This window comes from Lepidochelys olivacea (assembly GCF_965140295.1).
Source record: "Lepidochelys olivacea isolate rLepOli2 genome assembly, chromosome: 8".
Taxonomy (NCBI): domain Eukaryota; kingdom Metazoa; phylum Chordata; order Testudines; family Cheloniidae; genus Lepidochelys; species Lepidochelys olivacea.
In genome coordinates this window covers 107,650,071-107,670,445 of record NC_140418.1, presented here as the reverse complement: position 1 = coordinate 107,670,445, position 20,375 = coordinate 107,650,071, and the positions used below count along the sequence as shown (strand labels likewise).

The 20,375-nt window shown below is 57.3% G+C and overlaps 1 protein-coding gene across 8 annotated transcripts in view; it reads left to right on the top strand.

Annotated features, from left to right (window-relative positions):
* PTPRF (protein tyrosine phosphatase receptor type F) overlaps positions 1–20,375 on the top strand; it is a 622,833-nt gene that overhangs the window by 573,388 nt on the left and 29,070 nt on the right. For 5 of the 8 annotated variants that reach the window (XM_084635808.1, XM_084635807.1, XM_084635805.1 and 2 more), the window contains 4 exons: positions 2,772–2,926; positions 6,609–6,724; positions 9,769–9,801; positions 12,750–12,847. In XM_084635808.1, the coding sequence (XP_084491934.1) occupies positions 2,772–2,926; positions 6,609–6,724; positions 9,769–9,801; positions 12,750–12,847 (402 nt within the window). The remainder of the gene's footprint in view (positions 1–2,771; positions 2,927–6,608; positions 6,725–9,768; positions 9,802–12,749; positions 12,848–20,375) is intronic. The other 3 variants (XM_084635810.1, XM_084635809.1, XM_084635806.1) reach the window with 1 other exon arrangement.

Below are 20,375 nucleotides of genomic sequence, written 5' to 3'. Positions count from 1 at the left end.
ACTTGGAGGGGAGCTTGGAGATTCACTTCCCTGATCAGAATCTCCCTTGAAAGGGGCGTGTAAGGGAGTACATTCACCTGTTCCCACAGTAACAGGGTCTCTGCTGGGCGAAGCCGTGAAAGCGTGAGTGTTCCCAGCCCTGGTGCCTCTCCTTGCGAAGGGGAAAGGGCACATACCTGGATCAGCTGGCCCAGCACGCAGGGGTCTACGGGAGGAAGAGGATGGCTGCCTCAGTGAGCATGAAAATGCAGAGCAGGACTTGTGCAGTGAGACCCTCCTGTGGGGGAGGGTAGGAGAGAGGTGGCAGCAGCAGTGTGTAAATAACGGGAGATAATAAAGATGCTCCGGACCCTCCGCTCAGCTCCCACGCTGGGGCTCACTTCTTCAGCCTCGTTTACTTGTAATGGCTCATTAGCACTGGTCAAACTCTCCGTTACTCACAGTGCGTGTAGCAAGATGCAGACCCAGGGAGGAGGGGAAGAGTCCCGGCTCACAATGCAGAGGTCTCAGATCACACCAGCCAGGCACCGTGCCCTACGAGAAACACCCCACTCGGGTAGCTAACTGAGGCCTGTGCGCTGGGAGGCGCAGCCCTGGGAGGTCGCTGCCAGCTTCCACCTCGGCGGGGATGGGGATGGATTCCAAGCATAATGTAGACCTGCAAGGCAGCCGGCTAGTAGCTTTACTGCCCCAGGACTCTGTACTGCATCACCCTGGTACATGGGGCCCATTCACCCGCAAAGCACAAGGCAGTCTGTCCAGTCACAGGGCTGCTTGTCCCCACACCACTCCTGCATTGCATGCTGTGTCCCAAGAGTCTGGGCGAGCATGGTTCGTCACCAGCCAGGCGCTGGGAGCACGGCTCATCGGGGGCACCTGCTCCATCTGGAAAGGGCCAGGCACTAGTGGGTGCCCTTGGAAATCTCATCCTCGCTGGGGCTCCTTCCTTGCTTTGGGGGGAGGCCAGGGGACGCTGGAGTCTCAGGCCCCCTTGCAAGCCCAGCAGGTCAAACACTCTGAAGCGCTGCTGGCTGGAGCTGGGAAGGAGGCTCCAGGTGATAGTGGCGTTTAGCCCTGTCTTCTGTGGGACCTGTGCGCCTTCCTCAGCAATGAGCCCCTACCTCCCGCTGCCCACTCCCCTCCCCAGCCTCGTCTGGCAGAGACAGATATGGAGTTAGCTCGTTCCCCTCCTCACCCCTGTGTCAGGGTCCGGGAGAGCACCAGACACCTGGGGCCCTGAGCTATCTCCCTAGTGCCCCTAATGGCCACACGCAGACATTGGCCAGGAAAGGAGAAGAGCCTGAAGTCTGCAGAAGCCTATGTGGGGCGTGCAAGGGCACATTGCCCCAGCAGAACCTGCTGCCAGGGCCACTGCAGGCTGCTGATAAATCTGACTAGATGCAATGCACAGGTCCAACGCCGGAATGGGGTCGTAGATAGCAGGCCTGTCCGTATGCTACTCCTGTTTGTACCCGGGATGCCCAGGAGAGGAGATAAAGGTGTGCATTTATGTGAGGCTCGCTTGCTTTTCCCACCCGCCCCTTTGCACCTGCACCCAGGTGTAGTGTGTGTCTGAACTTGACCATAAAGCAAGCAATGTGTAGATCCACGGGCACCTTTTCTGTCACCAGAACTTTCTGTCTGTGGCAAGGCTGGACAGTTTCTAGTTCCTGAGCGTAGGGCAGCAGGTGCTACTCTGAGCAGCTCCAGCTTTCTCCCCAGGCGGAAGGGATTGCTTTTTGCAGTATTTAACCCCTCTGACCCAGTAAGGCTGAGCTGTGAAGCGATGCCATGGCGACATAAGCCTTAGCAACGGCAGCATAACAAGCCTGCAGCTGTGCGTTGGGTCTGTTAATCCTGCCCTGCTGTACTCGCTCTAAGAAGCAGCCTCTTGGAGGCCGGAGGTCACGGGGCCACCACACCTAGGTCTTTGGAAGGACCCTGCTAGCGAGAGATCCCTGTGCCAAGATTTCTGCTCACAGAGCTGACACACAGAGACGTCTCTTGTCCTTTTGTTCCCTCAAGAGAAGTGTCTGGTCTGGCAGGGGTTCTCCTACTAGAGCCCCAAACTGGGGAGATGTGTTTATATTGGCATAATGGGTGTTATAAACCACTTAGCGCTCATCAGCCAGCCGGTGCCTGGGATTTCAAAGCCTGTAATTTGCTAAAAGGTTTTTTTTCTCTCCTGCTAGCTCACGAAAGCTTATGCTCAAATAAATTGGTTAGTCTCTAAGGTGCCACAGGTACTCCTTTTCTTTTTGCGAATACAGATTAACACGGCTGTTACTCTGAAATCTGTCACCTTACCTGATCACTCTGGTTACAGTGTGTATGGTAACACCCATTGTTTCATGTTCTCTGTGTATATACATCTTTCCACTGCATGCATCCAATGAAGTGAGTCTCTAAGGTGCCACAAGTCCTCCTGTTCTTTTTGCAGCTACAGACTAACAGGGCTGCTAGTGTGGGGAGTTGCTCTTAGCTGGGCTGTTCCATTTCGGCACCTAGGGAGCTTGGCTGGCTGGCTGGAGAATTGCTCTAAGTTGGATTGTGCCATTTCCCAGGAGCAGGAGGGGGACAAGGCGGATATCCATGTGTGCTGTGTCCTGGCTTGCTGGCACGATGCCCGGGCGCACGGGGAGCCCTGGGTGTGGGAGCCAGGCCCCCCCACACTGGGCAGAGGCAGGGGGCCATACAATAGGATGGAAGGTGGTTGTTTCCTTCAGCCTAACGGATGTTTGCATTCCTCCCCCCCGCACCGTGCTCTGCAGAAGAGGTACGCAGCCAGCCCCTACTCGGATGAGATCGTGATGGAAGTGTCTTCAGCAAAGCAGCAGGACGAGCCCGAGATGCTGTGGGTGATGGGACCGGTGCTGGCCGTTATATTAATCATCATCATCGTCATTGCTATCCTGCTCTTCAAAAGGTGAGAGCCAGGCCTGCTCCCCACACAGCATGTCAGCACCTAGGGACCTCCCTCCCTCCCTCCGTCAGACCCACGTTCCCCATCCCCATCTGACGCTGCCCCTCCCAGTTCAGGGCCTACGGGCATGGTGGAGGACGTGCGAAGCAGCATATAGGGCTGGTTTGTAAAGGCAGTAGATGGCTGGCTGGGGGCATGAATGTGAATCCCCAGGTACAGAAAGAAGAGGGAGGCTGGAGGTCCAGGGCCCCGGGGGAAGGGGAAGCTATCTGTCCTTGGTGGCATGCCAGGAGGAGTCCCCCCTACACTCGGGTTAGCTGCCCCAGGTTGGTTTCCAGAGCCGGAGTGTCCTGGTGAAGTTGAAGATGTGGGCGCCTGATTGGCCCCTCTCAGGTGCCCCTCCTGAGGAGCCTGCCTGCTTCACTCCGCTCCTCTGCAGGCCAAGGACACTCGGGGCTAAACCCAGACAGAAATGCTGCTGCTCCTCCTGATGCCCCTCACAGCTCTAGCTGAGTGCTCCACTGGCGCTGCGGGCTCCCTGCTGAAGGACCAGCCCTCCAAGCTCCCTGGGTTAGTCCCCATACCTGGGCCGTAAGCTCTGTAGTGTGACCCTGTATTGTAAGTCTCTGTGATGAGCTGTTGGTTCATTTACATGAGTTTCTATAGCCCACTCAATTGTAATCGGTTAGAGTCTATCAGCTCACCTCCTGGATTCTCTCTTTCTATGTGTATTTTGTGCTGGGGGAAGGGAGCTGGCTTTGTTCTCTGATTAAATGGAGCTCTGTGCATGTGCAGTCAGTGATCATCTCCTTTCTTCTGTTTCTGCTTTTCTCTGGATCTAGTAAACAAGAAAGGTAGGAATCTGTTTTCTCTTCCGTCTTCGATTAAAGTTTAAAATCTACTTCCCCCTTTAAGAACCTACTGTCTAGTGTGTCCCTGCTTCCCTGTGTGCAGGCATGGTGAAAGCCAAGGGTTAAAGGCAGTGGCCACATCCTACCCCTCAGCCTTTAGCGATTCACGTGGCCGACAATCACAGGTCACAAGATTTGTGCCAGAGTCTTTTGCAAATGGGTTACAAATCTAGAAATGTTTCAGAGTAGATTGTAGGTGATTATAGGGGTTTCTTTGCACTCCCAGAATAGCTGGTCTTTCAACTGAGAACTTAGGTGTCTGTAACATGGTGTCTCCTGCAGCTGGTAAAGTTTACCCTGACCTTACCACAGGTGCGATGCCAGCTTGTGGCCATTGCTTTGACAAGGGACTTGTGCTGCTTGGGAAAGTGTCATCTGAGCTGGGCTCCATAATTCAACCCCTGCCTTGACGCATTAGCCCACGCCCAGATGGCCCTGTGTGGCAATTCACCTGTTGCCAGGAAGGGTTCTTTTAAGGAAGTTGACACACACAAGTGGTTTCTGAGCCACGCAAGGAATGTTTTGTGGAAGCCCAGGGCAGATATTCCCTCATCTGGGTTTCCCTCTATCTGTCTGTAGGTCCCTTTGGGTGCTGGGCCCAGCTTGGCTTAGTTTTGTTTTGTTTTATTTGTGCTCCCCAGACCCTATTGTGAGATGGACTCTTCAGAAATTAAATTACTCGGTTTCATTGTGCTCTTCACTTGGCATTGTGAGACAGCAGCACCCGGCACACAGTGCCTCCCAGCTCTCCTCCGGGTGCTGAGTCCGGCTGGTTTCTCCTAAGGCTTCGCTCTCTAGCTTCTTTTCTGAGGGGTTTTCTCCCTGGAGTTCTAAATTTCAAATGCAAATGGATTGAATCCAACTATTGGTACATTGCATGAAAGTCTGGACAGCCTGGATTTGTTGGTTTCACAGAAGCCCTGTGTGGGCTTTTGAAACTGACTAATATCAAACACCTCTTTTGCCTCCTTCCCCACAGAGACCCAAGTCACATTGTCCAAGGACTTGGGGACCAAAGTACGATAGCATATGCCGTGTCTCACCATGGTGTCTGAGAGCAGGAGAGACACTGCTTTCGTGTGCACTTCTCCCTCTCTTTCCATTGATGCTGTTGAGTCCGGGAACTCTCCTGTCTGGCTCTCAAAGAGTCAGAGGACTTGGTAGATGCTTGGATGACTCCACATGGTGTGAGGATCACATGCTGCTCCTCCCCTGCCGATCGCCCCCAATGTCTTGTAGTCCCAATATCCACACGTTGTGGCTGCAGACTGAACTTCAGTCATGGTTGGGTGCCCCGAGGGAAGGAAAGTTCTGTTGCCTAGAATCAGCAAACAATGAACGACGTCTTGCCGCTCCCCACAGCCGGCACTAATTCAGAAACCCGTGTGCACAGCTCTGTGTCAGTGTGTATGCAGTAATACCCTGCCCTGGAACAGCACCTTTCCTGCCAGGTATGTGAGACTCTGGCCAGCCACCAGGCCGAGATGCAGCTACTTCTGGACGGAACATGGCAGCTGTTAAAAATGCCCAGCAACTCCTCAGAACAGATTAGAAAGGGGAGGAAAGCTGGTGAATTTAGATGGGGACACAAGGTAAAATTGGCCTGGGATATTGGTGACAATATGCTCGTCTCCTACAGAAAGCTGTGGGGTCTTTGATATTCACCATTGGGCAGCCCCCTGGGTTTATGTTTTGTCCAAAAGACAAAGCCTCCAGTATCCCAGCAGCACCCTCTAGTTCTACGCTGAGGCATTTGGGTCAGCGCTGACCCAGAGAAATGTCCCCGCTCCACACAGCACAGTGCCCCTAGCACCGCACGGGGGCATTCCCTTTAGTTGTAACCCAAGGGGAAGAGCGGTGCCATCTGAAACATCCATAGCACTTCTTGCAGTGCCAAGTTTGCCTTAAAGGTCTCCCATCCAATTACCAATCTGGTCTGTCCTTCCATAGCTAGTGAATTACACCAAGATCAGTGCCCGAGGTGGTGACATAAATACAGCATTAAGAGACAACAGTGTGTTTTATTGTCCCGTTAATACACGCCTTGGGTGCCTTCAGCCATTCCAGACATGTATTAATGGCCCAATAAAACATACCCTGAAGAGTCTTTATGCCATTACACTATGGTTCTTGACATTTCATTTCTTTTAATACTTGGGAAAAAAATTGACAATATCCTTCCGCTTCAGGAAATAGTTCCTAGGGAGAGTAAGAGGTAATGGGGTTTTGCTTCCTCTTCTTTGCTTCTGATAAATACATTGTGCGGAATATGGCATCTCCTAAGGGCTTCCCACACACTTGCTGGGTAAGCCCCTGTCATCCTGCAGTGTGAAGTCAGAGTGCTCATCCGCGCCCTGTAGGTGGAGAACCTTAGGCCAGTGACACGGTCCCACAGAGAGGTGGTGGCCCAGCTGGGTCTCAGATGCAGGAGTCCTGACTCCTCCTGGCCCCCTGCTCTGAACACTTCCTGCCAGTCCCTCCCAGAACTGGAGAGAGCCCAGGAGTCCTGACTGCCACTCTTGTGCGCAGCCCTCGCCCCGTCCCCCCCCCACACACACACAGCTGATTTAGCTGCTCAGGGAGTGGCGCTCCCTGCCCCGGAGTGCAGCAGCCGAGCTCATGGTCAGAGGCACCCATCAGTACATTCAGCCCCCCGTGTCTGCCTTGCTGGCAGGCAGCTGCCTGAGCACCAGCTGTGCGCATGGTCGCCATGCTGCTCTATGGGACTTGCACTTCCTCACTGTGCCCCTCAATTGTGTGTTTTCCTTCCCTAGGAAAAGAGCCAACTCCCCCTCATCAAAGGACGAGCACTCCATCGGCCTCAAGGACTCCCTGCTGGCTCACTCCTCTGACCCTGTCGAGATGAGACGCCTCAATTACCAGACCCCAGGTAGGGTGCTGCTGCAGTGCTTGCCCTCGCTGGGGTGTCCCAGAGCTCCCTCCCACCTCCAGACACTGGGCCGAGGGGATTTCGCTCCCGGCACTCTCTGAAATGTTCTGCCCCTTCCCAGCCATAGCGGTAAGGCCAGTGGTCTTTGTGCAGAGCTCCCACATCTCTGCTCCGTGCGTTGACATGCTGCTCCCCCGGCAGCACAGGGCCTGGAGGGGCCAGGAGGCAGAAGCCTGGTGTGTGCCAGGCCCTCCCACTCCCTGCTGGTTAGCGAGGCTTGTACACTGCAGGACGCGGCTGCACGGTGGCTGATCAGGGGAATCGCTGCAGTGTCTGTGCTGAGGCTCTGGCAGGGAGACTTCAGGGCTCAGGGAGGCTCTGAGGATTTTCCATTCTGACCTGCCCGAGGGATGTTGGTTTGTGCTGGCGCTGACCATGTCCGAGGAGTCTCAGCCTTGCTAACAAGCAAAACAAGGGAGGATGCTGGCCTGCCGAAGAGGCTGTGCTGTCAGACAGCAGCTGTGTCTGGGCAGGGCAGGCCCCTTCCCACACTGAGATCTGATAGATGGCTCCAGAGGAGGTTACTCCTGCTCTGCTCCTGTGTGGAGAAGCGAGGGAGCTGTGAGCACAGCTCCTCCCCAGCACAGAGAGGATGCTGCTGGGGGCAGTGCTGGCAGCCCAGAGGACGAGGGTTCAGTCACACCCAGGGAGTTTTGCGTGCAGTTGTTTGCTGTGGAGCATCACCAGTCATGCCTGCACTGTCCTGTGGTGCCTGGCATCCGCAGACAGTGTATCAGCCACTGGAGGCAACTGTACTTTCCAGTGCAGAGACGTCTCATGCTGCTGCTTTGTAGCCCATGTGTCTCTGAAGGCTCTGAAAGCACCAGGTCTGTCATTAGCGTGATCAGAGATCGGCACGCCCAAGCTAACTGAGCCCCTTTCAGAATAGCCCAAGTCCTCGATGCAGCAGAAGGGCCACTGGGTTGTCTCAGTGGTGGGGGCAGTTAGCAGTAAATGAGGGCACGCCCCGGTTCCTGCTGCCTTCCAGCCTGTGACTTTTCCTAGGATGGAACCTACTTTCCCTTTCTTCCTGCTGCTTCTCTGGCTACAAGCTTTTGTCTAATGGGAGGCTTTTGAAGGGAGTGTGTCCTGAGGGAAGCCTGCTAGGTCTGGGCAGGGAGGGTGAGCGAGAGCTTTCTTCTTACCGCTGGCTCGCAGCTCTTTGAGTCAGCCCCACTTCCCAGCTCTCCCCTTCCTCTGCCGAGAGGGGAGGTTGGACAGGGCCAGGGCTGGGGGGCTGCAGGAGGTTCAGGCTTGTGTAGCTGCTAGACAGTACTCATGCCAGGCTCGTGTTCCACATGGAGGGGAAGGATGCGGTGACAACTCTGCCATAAATAGTGGGCTGAGGGTCTCATCAGGGTATGAAATGAAGCAAATATTACGCAGCAACTTTGGAGAAGATTATTTGTTACTGTCTTGGGAGAGGGAGGAGCAGTCAGCTAAAGGAGGAGCTGAGAGCTCACAATCAGGGCTTTGCCAGCGCACAGAGTGCAGGGCTGAGGTTGGAGCTGGGGACGGGTGAGGTGCAGCAGCAGGGCCTTAGGGTGACATTACCTGGGGGTTTGCTCAGATTGCTTGTGTGCCGGGCACGTGCTTTCCAAATCTGGTTTCCATGCACCGGCCGCACTCCCCAGCGAGAAGCAGCCATGGTTCCTTGCAATTATTTGGAGCACTGGGGCTGGCTGGGATTTTGTGTAGGATCCTGTCCCCGCAGGGGCCCTGGATGCATTCATAGGCCCTACCCTTGGGCAAAGGATGTCAGATGTGCTTCTGTCACATGCTGCACAAAGGGGCAAGACCCTACACAGATCTGCACAAGAAACACATTTGGTGGGCAGAGGGGTGCAGGCCTCCCCCTGCCTCCCATTCCCCATGCATCAGGACAAATGGAGCACAGATGGTAGGCGTGAGGGAAGGAAAGCCCAGTTCCCCAGAGATGGCTCTGTTTCCTTGGCTGCTGAGCCCACGTCCGGCGATCTGGCGCTTCCCCCCCAAGCAAAGTTTCTCTCTCACTTCCTGTCCCTCTAATGCTTCTGCTGAGTCTCGGCTGGTGGGAAGGGGAGTCTCATGGCTAGAAATGAGGGGACTGTGCTGATGAATGAAGGGGCGTTGACGGGCTCTGAGCCCAGGGGGCACAAACGGCACCTTTGCTGTCCGCCATCCGAGATGCATCCCCAGCGCTGTATGGGCATGATACGAACGAGACATGTTGGAATCAGACCTGCACGGGCTGGTGGCTGATAGTCCCTGCTGGAGACCATAGAGGCTGGGAAAACCTTGTTTAATGCATAATTAATCCACCTGTCATTATTAAATTTTAAGCCTTATTGCTTTAATGGTTCTTGCTCTAGACCCAGGTTATTTCACGAATTGTCAGCCTCTTTGTACTAATGTGCCATTTGGCCAGACTGTGTCTCTGCTAAGCGGTAGAATGTGTTGCAGTGAGGCCTCTGGCTGAGCCCAGCTGCCGGAGAGGACAGTGGCCAGCTGGAATTCCAAAGGCCTGACCCTGCAGCGGAAGCTAGGTTGGGCGGTGCCATGTTCTCTGTCCACCAGGAAGAATGTGATTCTATCCCCCTCCCCAGTGCACGTCCGCTCCTTAACCTCACGCCTGCCTCCCCCGGAGGCATGGGCAGTCGTAGGGTTTGCAGCCGGATGATGGAGGGTCAGGGTGGGATGTGTGTTCATTTCACATACTCAGAGCAGCACATTAATTTGTACCCCAGCGGCAGTAAAGTGTGCTGGTTGGGGTTAAAATCTGACTCTTCCACTGCTAGGTTATCACAGCTCCCCAGCCAGGCAGTGCGCCCGTGTGGCTTGGATTAGTGCAGGAGGGAGCCTCCAGCTTGTCCTTGCTTTTATGCAGCAAACTCTGCTCTTTCCTTTGCATCCTCATCTCTTTGCCTTTCCCTCTCTGAACCTCTGCGATGATTGTCTGACGGCTAATGGGATTTCTGTTCTTGCCCCGTTTTTTTTCTTTGCAGGTTCCAGTGTCCCCAGTTGCCCGAATATCTCAAGTTAGTTTTCACCCTCCTGTATTTATCTTGACACTTTGCTTTTCTTTCTCTTCCCCTTTCTCTCATCTCTGTAATTTTTGTTATGATGTCATTGAAGGTCACCCTCACTCACAGCAGATTAGAGTGGCAGTAATTTCACTTTCTAACATGATTAATGGGCCAAAACCTCCCACACAGGCCAGGTTCTGGTGCTATTTGCGTCACACTCCAGCAGTTCAGCACAGCACAAAAGCAGTCTGGGGGCTACAAGGCTTTTGGCCTTGAGGATCTCACTAAAATAATCCCAGCTGATTAGCAAACAACTGTTTCTCTTCAGAGCTGCATTCCAGTCCAGCTCATGCAGCCCAATCTGCTGTGTCCCTTGGCAGATCGCTGGGCACAGCTGGGCATGGGGCACTCTGCAGCTGTGAAGTTCCGTCTCAGGTGTGGGCAGGACAACAGACATTTCCTTAGAGGCAGCCAATTAAACCCCCTAAAAGGACAAATTGAAGGGCCTTCCGTGGCCCAGGGGTTGAACACACTCTCCTTTCGCCTTGGATGGACCAGCTCTGGCCACCAGTGAAATACAGCAGAGGGGACAGGTTCTCTGCATGCTGAGGGACTCTTGTCAGGGCTTGTCTACACATGGAGTTATTCCGGAATAGTTGCTCCACTTTAAATCCACACCCTGCATTAATCCAGAATAACTTGGGTGCGTACACAGCCCTCAGCCTTCAAATCACCACACAGCTGGCCCAGACCACAGGTCCTGGCCAAGAAGCAAGAGCAGAGCAGTGTAGGAGCAGAGCTGTGTGAGTAGCTAGGAGTCTCTGTCTCTCGTGAGCCTCAGACTGAGTTCACCCCCAAATAACTGTAAAGGTCTGTCTCACTGGTGCTGGGGAGCCAAGTACGTGAACAAGAGCTGGGAATGGCACCCCCTGGCCAGTATTAAGGGCTTTGCAGCCTGCAGTCCTGTCGGGATTAGTGGGGATCTCTGGCCTCCCCCACCAAGGGCCTGCCGGAGCGTTCTCAGCACTTCTCTGATCTCCACTCTGCCTGCTACAGAGGCCTCCCTGGAAACGCATGTTGAAGTCAAGGAGCTGTGCAGAGCAGAGCTCTCCAGACCCCTCCCCCTGGCATATGTGGATGCTGTTCGGGAGCCACTGTGCTGGGGAAGGTGTTGCGCCCCTCCCCCAGGGCTGCTCCTGGAGCTCAAGTGCTCCCAGCCTGCTGCAGCATGGCCCTGACCAGCTAACGGGGAATCCCACACGGCAGGGTGCAGCTGCAGTGTGGTGTGAGCTGTGGTCCCATGGCTCTGCCATGCTGAGGCAGGTACTGCACTGGATTGACACACAGCACACATCTTCCAGCCTGTGTCCCCCTCCCTGCCAGCTCTCCTACATGCCCATTACTCGCACAGCTGCTCCCTGGTGCCCTGGCGCAGCGCATGGACGGCTCGGGGCTACGGAGCACTGATCTGTGCCCTCTGCCGGGTGGGGCAGTGGCCTCAGTGTGGAGACCAACAGCGAGTCACTGGTGAGATGACCCTAATGCCACGGCAGAGGGACCCCACCTTGCCCCAGGTCGGTTGTCGGGCAGTGCTCTATGCCATGGCGGGGGTGGTGCTCGCGGCACTCGGTGGAGGGAGGGCGCACGTGTGGGGCGGACTCCGAGCACTGTGCAATTCCCTTTAGACGGTGGTGACAGGCCCTCGTGGCTGGGAGAGTTGGCGATTTCCCCAGTGGCTGCGTTGCAACGTGCAGTGACGCTTGCGCGTTGTCACCTGGTGGCTTGTCACTGCTGGATGGATGCTCCTGCTGGATTGCTGTAGTAGCCCGTCACTGCCAGCCAGGCTGCCGAGCTCTGTTGGAAGGCTCCTGGCTGGGCTCCAGCCTGCCTCCCTGCTTGTGTACCAACAGCATCGCCCATTAATCATCGTTAACCACGTGGGGTTTCTGGGAAACCCACAGAGCAGCCTGCGGTGCCACAAGCCTTGAGAACTTGGATGAGCTGTTTTCCAGCCACGTTCCTGCCAGTTTGTCAGTTCAGGATCAGAGCAAAGGGTCCTTGGGGGCCTGGGCTGTAAACCCCAAATGCTGTAATAAGGCTCCCTCCTCTGATCTCTGTCCTGTCCCGTGTGATACAGCCCATCCCTCCTGGGGCTCTGCGCTCCTCACCAGGGACAGGCGCCAGCCAGCCGGACCTCCCAGCAGGGCCATGTGCCATCAATGCTCAAACACACTGGCCATGGGGACTTGAGAGACACAGGCCAGCTCCCTACAGGGCCTCCAGCTCCTGCCAGCCTGCCTGGCACAGCCGCAGCGCGGTGGAGGCAGTCAGGCCAGTGAGTGGGAGCCCTGAGGTCCGTAAGGGCCCAGGCCTGGCACCCAGCTCTGCAGAGGAGGTGCCTGTGGTAAACCCAGAGCTCTCCCTCACAGCTGCTGGTTTGAGATGCGAGGGGGCAGGCCTGGGGCTGGGAATCGTGCTGCCCCGCTCGGGCCCCTGGGAGCATCGGTGGGTAAATAGCAACTGGTGTGCATGCCCCTTCGGCTGCCACGAAGACTAGCCAAGGCAGGGGCTCAGTAGCCCTTCTGGGGACCCTGTAATCGTTAGGGGTAAGTCCTGAGACCACCCCTCCCCCAGGGGAACCTAGCGCTCTTGAGAATCAGTGTGTTCAACCTCAGCCTGTGCGGGAGCCCCGGCAGAGCATTACCACCCTCCTCGGCCTGTGAGCGGAGCGGGGCTTCCCCTCTGCACGGCCAGGCCCTGTGCCCACGTCTGAGCATGCTCACCTGGCCATGACCATCCTGCACATCCCGTCTGTTCTGTCCCCCGCGCAGCATGCCGCGGGCCATCCATCCCGCCCAGCGCGTCCCATAGTCACTGCCCGCCTCCAGTGTGCTGCCGTCGCGCGCTCCTGCCTGGCGCAGAGCAGTAACTCTGCCCTCCCCCTCTCTTCGGCCTGCCAGGTATGCGAGACCACCCGCCAATCCCGGTGACGGATCTCGCTGACAACATCGACAGGCTGAAGGCCAACGACGGGCTGAGGTTCTCCCAGGAGTACGAGGTGAGCTGCAGAGAGGGAGACAGGCGTGCATGTGTTCCTGGGAGACCGACCCGAGAGCCATGCGCAGCGGGGGGGGCCGGTCCGTGTGCAGCATCCCCCAGAGGAGGCAGCATTGAGCTTGGCAGCTCTCCATGCTGCTCCCATGGGTGATTGGGCTGTAATGATGGGGCCCTACCCTGGGGAGGTGGCCTTGGCCAGCAGAGCGCTTGCTGGCCCTGGTGGTGCCAGGAGCGTAATCCGGCTCAGCCCAGTTACGTACACAGGGAGTGTGAGAGCAGAGCGGTTCCTGGCTCTCAGCACCTCGCCCGGCACTGGGCTTGCGCTGAGCTTGTTTGTTCTCTTTGATCCAGGCCTATCCTGGGCACTCGCTCTGCAAGCTGCGCCCTGCAGCTCTGCCGAGGTACGTCAGGCCAAACCTCCGACTCCCTCCACGCTCACAGCTTCCCTGTGCACCCCCTTTCCAGACTAGGTTCCCCCACACACACACACACACACCTCAGCTCCACGGCTGCTTCCCTTGTCACACGGCGTAGCTATCCCGAAGTGCCCAGGCCTGATCTGCAGCACCCGGTGTCCCACATCTGTCACGACACTAAACACCCTGCTCCGCTGATACCCCTTGGTCCCTCCCTAAGTCTCCATGCCCCCCCACCCAGTGATGAGCTGCCAAAACCTTAACAACCGGTTCCCTCCTCACCCCACGAGGGGGTCGTAGCCCCCCCCGCCCCCCCAGGGACTCCTGTCCCATCCAACCCCCTGCATTCCTTGACGCCCGTCCCCCCGCCCCGTCCCCCCCCCCTCCCCTGTCCCCTGACTGCCCCCAGAACCGGGCAGGAGGGTCTCGTGGGCTGCCATAGTGGGTGCCCACCCCGCCCCTAAGAGGCAGAGGGACCTGCTGGGGGGCGATGTGCGGAGTCCCGGTGGTGCTTACCTGGGGCAGCTCCCAGGAAACATCCGGCAGGTCTGTCCGGCTCCTAGGGGCGGGGGAGCGTAGCTGGGGGGGGAGCAGGGGGAGCAGCTGCTCCCCCCACTGATCACATCAAAAGTGGCGCCTTAGGCTGGAGCACCCACGGGGAAAATTTGGTGGGTGCAGAGCCCCCAACGGCAGCTTGGCACCCGGCCCCAGCTCACCTCCGCTCCGCCTCCTCCCCTGAACGTGCTGCCCCGCTCTGCTTCTCCCACCCACCCAGCGCTCTTCTTCTCCGCCCCCTCCCCCGGCTTCCCAGGAATCAGCTGTTCACGCGGGAAGCCGGGGAGAGCTGAGAAGCAGGCTTCCCCCAGTCCCCGCCCGGGTTACCTGCTGCGGTGCGGGTGGCCCTCCTCGCGCCCCCCAGCTCCCCTCCGCTCTGCCTCCACCTCCCTGGGCCTGAGTGCGAAGCCGCCCCCTGCTTCTCAGGCCTCCCCAGCTTCCCGCGCAAACAGCTGGTTTGCGGGAAGCCGGGGGGGCGGGGCAGGGGGCGGAGAAGCAGAACAGGGCGGTGCATTCAGGGTGGAGGCGGAGCGGAGGTGAGCTGGGGTCGGGGGCGGGGCAGGGCAGGGAGCTGCCGGTGGGTGCTCTGCACCCATCAAATTTTCCTCATGGGTGCTCCAGTCCCGGAGCCCCCACAGAGTCGGCGCCTAAGGCGCCACTTTAGGCCGGTTGTTAAATTTAGAAGCCCTGTTAGAACTGGTTGTCCCACAAAAGGACTTCTAAATTTAACAAGCGATTCTAGCGAACCGGTGCGAACCGGCTCCAGCTCACCACTGCCCCCATCCCTCCACTCTGTGGATACCGCTCTGGCCCCCCACTGTGCTGTTACCCCCCTCGGTCCCCCCCACTCTTCTGATTCGCTTTGGTCCCGCCCTGCCCCACCCCCCACTCTGCTGATACCCTCCCTGGGCCCCCCACCCTCCCTGCTCTGTGGATACCCCTCGGTCCTGCCCTGGGCCCCCATCCACTGCTCTGCAGATGCTCTTAGGTCTCGCCCTGGGCCCCCCAACCCCCACTCTGCGGATACCCCTTGGTCCCGACCTGCAACCTTCTCCCCACTGTTTAATTCCTGCAGTCCTTCCTGCACCACAACCCAGACCGCTGCTGCTGCTCCAGTGAGCTGTAGCTCATGAAAGCTTATGCTCAGATAAATTGGTTAGTCTCTAAGGTGCCACAAGTACTCCTTTTCTTTTTGCCAATACAGACTAACACGGCTGTTACTCTGAGAACCCAAACCGTTATCACTCGTGGTTGGGCTTCCCTGCCACCTCTCCCCTGTTTCCTGAGGAGCCTGCCAAGCCGGGTGTCGGGAGGTTAATGAGCACTCGAATTGCTGCGTCTGTCCCTGGCATGCTCCAGCCCTGCTCCCACTGGAGCCATTGGCCAGACTGGCCGATCAGTCTGAAAAGTTCTCATTTGGGGAGAAGTTCCCATGCAGCCATTAGAGCCGCAGCGGCAGTCGAAATGTTTTCCTCGGCTTGCATACATCCCTAGAGGAGCCACTTCAGCTGTGTGAGGCATAACTCATAAATTATCCCGCCCCCCCCAGTTTTAAGTGGGGCTAGATTGGGAACGAGTCCTGTGCATGTGTGATTGCTGCTGTTGGAATTGTTATCTGCCTCTGCCTGGGGCCTCCCCCTGCTGGAGCCTATCTCCATGGACTTATGCAATGGGATCAGGACGCTTCCCCACAAGATACAATGATACATCCTGGAAAGGAAGCGAGCAAGGTGAGGGACAAGTGGCAGCCCGCTGGAGAGGGTTGTGTGATGGAGGACTCTGAGGAGACTGGGCATATCGGCCGAGTAGCTGCCACTCCACGCACAGCTCTCCTGATCCAGGGAGAGGCCTTGTTAATGCCGCTAGCTTGCAGTGCAGTGAGTGTGCGCTGAAATGCCATACCCCCCATTTTGTGCGTCTGTGTGCCGTGAGCACGGCGACCCTGTGCACGCTCCAACCTGCCTGCCTCATTCTTTTGTATGAATCCAATTGAAATTTAAAGCAAAACTCTCGGATCTGCTGTAACCTGATTCTATCTTTTCTGTATCCCAGGAGAGGCCTGTGAGTGCTCTGGGTAGCTGCCTGTGAGAGTTGTCTTTGCCATTCAGAGCCTGCCACACAATAGCAAGCTCTTGAACTGGTTCAGAAAATTAGCATTAAGTACATTCCCTTAACCATTTCCCTGTGCTGCTCTCTTCTTGTTCTCCCTTTGTAGAATATCATGGTTGGTTGAAAGCACCAGTTGTAGTTTCCACGCTGACAGGTTTCAGAGTAGCAACCGTGTTAGTCTGTATCCGCAAAAAGAACAGGAGTACTTGTGGCACCTCAGAGACTAACAAATTTATTTGAGCATGAGCTTTCGTGAGCATCCAGTGAAGTGAGCTGTAGCTCACGAAAGCTCATGCTCAAATAAATTTGTTAGTCTCTAAGGTGCCACAAGTCCTCCTTTTCTTTTTCCATGCTGAATAGCTATTAAATAGCCGATTGTTGCGTGTAATGCCTTCCCATGGACTCTGCCACATTGGACTCCGCCACATTGGACTCCAGATTCGGGTGGAATGACTGACCGCAGCACGCTCATAAGGCAACGACGCTAGGGTGGGCTGAAGTAGGTGTGCACCAGGTGCCTAGGGTCACTAGTGAAAATGGGGTTGGTCTCATCCCAGTACCGGGTTTGGCTGATGGTCACACACTCCCAGGCCGGGATCTAGGAGTGGAATTAGCCAGGGAGCCTGGCGCTCCGGGCTGGACGTCCTGGGGCGCTCGGAAGGGAACTGCCCAGTGGATGTGGAAATAGTACAGGGAGCGCTGGGGCAGTGTGCTGCAGCCTGGATGAGCATGTGCACAAGGCAGCAACTGCTGCTCTCTGCAGAGTCGTAAGCACTGGCCTCCAGTGCCCACTGTCCCGACTTCTTCCAGCTCCGCCAGCCGCCCCTTTTCCTGGGGACTCAGCTCAGTGAGAGAGCAGACTCAAGCGCTTAATCTCTGCGCCCGGGGCTGGATGCAGGCCAGTGCCACTGGCCCGGCCTGGGGAGCAGTGCAGCGGGGTGAACCGGAGGCCCTTCTACTGTCTGTTTTAGGAAGAGCCATAGTTTGTGTTTTCCCATAGAAAGCCAACAGCCTCACATCTCTGTGTGGCGTGCGGGGCTCTCGTAAAGGGAGCGTATTCCAGGCACAACAGGCAGCCCAGACGCAGAGCAGATCTTTCACAGCCCGTCAGCCCCTGGGCAGAACTGCCCGGAGTGAGCTGTGTTGGAGGGGGCAGTAACCTGGGTGTGCTCGGGGCCTGGGCACGGGGCTCCAGGACAAATCCGGGAACCCCAGCACCTGCCCTGGGCGCGGGGGAGGAGCTCCCTCCCGGAGGCTGCAGCCAGGTCGGAGCCAGACGGGTTCACCCTGGAACCGGAGCAGGCAGGGTTAATGCAGAGCTGGAGCCCGAGCAGCCTGCGGGGTGGGCAAGCAGAGCACTCAGGGTCTGGCAGCAGCTCTCCCCAGCGTGTCATTGGCAGCGTCCAGTGAGAGTCCGAGTGATTTACGGCCTGGGGTTAATGGAATTAAACAAGGGCAAGGGAGGCTCAGCCGGTTAATTGTTTATCTCAGGCTGGAGGGTTTGTGCTGAGGCTGTGTTAGAGCTCCCCCTGTTGGACACCTGTCTGCACTGCAGCCACGAGGCGCCCATCGGTGTGTTACTCAGGGTCGGCTCCAGCCCCGATGGGGATCATTGTGTCGCGTGGTGCCGTGTGGCACACACTGCTCAGACACCGGGGAGTTGGGCATTGCTGCCCCCCTCACTGACAGGCACGAGGCCTGCCCAGACAGAGCCACTCGGGCCTTTTGTTCTCCCCAGTTCTGGGCTGTGTCACACGGAGATCTTAAGACGGGCAAGGGCCTGGCACCGCGGCTGCGCCATGTACCAAGGTGACAGGAGAGCAGGCAGAGGCCACCTTCCCCGTTCTAGAGAACAGCCTTAGTCAGGTCCCGCCCCACCCAACCCCTCTAGCTTGGGAGCCCGGCGTTGGCCCAGTCCCGCCCCGCCCTGCCCCTCTGGCTAGGGAGCCCGGCGCTGGCCCGGTCCGGCCCTGCCCCTCTGGCTAGGGAGCCCGGCGCTCGCCCGGTCCCGCCCCTGGCCCGGTCCCCACTGTCCGTGTGTCTCTGCCTGTGCTGGAGAACTGGGGCTGAGGAGCAGGAGAGCTGCAGGAATAGGGCGGAAGGGCCAGTTACTGAGAGCAAAGAGCCTTGGAAAGTGAGTGGGTCTGTACATGACGCGCCCTTCGTGGCCTAGTGCAAGGGAGCGATGGTTTCTGCTGTGGCTGTCCCCTGACACTTGCAGCCCTTGGGGCTGTTGAGGGTGTTTCTGGAGCCCGTGCTGGCAGGAGGCTTCTTGCGGGCAGGGGTAGTGTTAGGTGCCCAGGGCTCTAGAGTGTCCCACTGGGGATGCTCTCGAGTCTCCCCGGCCAGTCGGCTCTACGCTGGTAGGTTGGCTCTGTTAGTATGTCCAGGCAGCTCCGTCTGTAGGGCCTCTACTCGACCACCTCTTCTCCTGGAAGGCGCGACTGCCCAGGCAAGAGACGCGCGGTTCCCCGGAGGTGCCAGCCCTGTGCTCGCGGGAGGGACAGCAAGCGCTGCCGCGGGGACACACTGGAGTCATAGCAGCCATGGCCACCTCCGGAGTCGGGCTGACAGCAGTGCACGAGAGCTGCTAGAGGGGAGGAGACTGGGCATGTTCTCCCCAGCTGAGCTCTAGGGGTGAGTGGAGGGGTCAGCATCTCGTGCCCCCCGAAGTAAATCTCTTTCAGTAAATCTCCTTCCTGCCATTTCCAGCCGAGCAGCCAGCTTCTCCAGCATTCATCCGCCTTGAGGAGGTGCCAGGCCCATCCCCGGTCACCCAGCAGGACAGTAGCAGAGCTGGGACCAGGCCCAGGAATCCTGGCTCTCAGGCCGGCCCTGCCCTGTGAAATGTTATCCAACAGCTGTGCCGCGGAGTGCCGGGAAGAGTGCTGAGGCCTGGGAGCTGTGTCATTGGGCCCCAGACCCCCTGGCTCCTTCTAATTCCCACCTCAACAGGAGTGTTAACACGCTGTCCTGTGAACTGCGGGGTCCTGCCCCCCCCCGCCTCCCCCGTGCGGGAAAGGGGAGGGCTGGCACCAGGAGCTAGAGGGAGAAGTAGGGTTGGGGGAGACCTTCAGCATGACAGGCTCTGCACCCTGATTTCTAATCCCGGTACAGGCAGCCTGCAGGGTCCCTCTGGCCGCTTGTTTGCACCTGGGCCCCAGGCCTCACTCCGCATCACTTCTCTGGCAGTATGGCTAGGGGCTGCCCCAGCAGGGTAAGTAATGAGCTGTGACCCTTGGGTCCCAGAGCAGTGCAGGGTAAACCTTGTCCTGGGTTTAATTTGCTTGTACTAATGTGCAGTTGCTGGCAGGCATTCAGTGCGTACATTCCAGGAATGTGACTAATAAGGTGAAAGCTTTGCCAGCGATTGATTCAGGAGCACGTTATCTCCCCATTTAAGACATCGTGTAGATTGACGGCGGTCAATGGCTGCGCTAATCTGGCTGCTGTCACAGGAGGCTTGGAAGTGCTGATGGCTGGTGGCAGGGCTGGGCAGGTCCATGAGATCCCTGGGGCCAGGCCTGTTTCTAACAAAGCAAGCTCCCAAGTGGCTTCTCTGGTATGAACCTGCAAGGCTTAAAAAGCTGGTAGGTGACTCTGCTGGTTCTTGTGTGCGCGCCCAGGTGCCATGCAGCACTCAGGTTCTCGTCAGGGCAGCTCTGCTTTCCCCTGATTTTGTACGTGGCTGCTGATGAGCAGGGAGGACTGTAATCATCTGCTAAGGAGCTTTGTGATCATTGCTCCTACAGCCCTCAGGGGAATGGGCTCAGCTCCTCAACTCCTGTATGAGCAGAGGGGACAGGCAGCGACTGATCTCCCTGGCTAAGACGTGTAGACTGTGGTCCAGGCACCTGCCATTGATTCCTTCAGGGACCTGCAGCAGGATGTTCTGCTCCCGGCTTTCCAGTTCCCCCCACTGTAAAGAAAACTTGGGCGCATTAGCCACGTTTGTGAAGTGCTTTTGGATCTGCTGAGGAAGACGCGTTTCCCACTGGAGCTTCTGCTGCCTGGAACAGCCTCTGTGTCTGCACATTATCTCTGCAGGCTCCCGCGCTCCTTCCCATGTGCCGAGTCCTGAGGCTGTAATAACCCATATGCTCATAACGAGGAGCTTGTCTGATGTGCTGCTGCTTACTTCGGGCTGGGAGCGACTAGAGGCTCGTTCACTGGTAGTTTAAAAACCTGGGACAGTTTCAAGCTTTTCCTGGAGTCGTTAAGTTTTGGACCCTCCCATCGCTTGACACTACTCGGCTTTAGTTGGTGAAGGAGCAGAGGGAAGAGATGCGTTGTGGAGTTTGTACAGTGGTGGGGACCCACTGGCTTCATTAAGCTGCTGCGTGAAGAGGGGGGGTCCCCTCCCCAGGACTAGGAGCAGGCCGCCAGGCAGGAATGAAGCCGTATTGCTACCGCATACTGGACCTGTGTGGCCCCTCCCGGGTGGGGCTG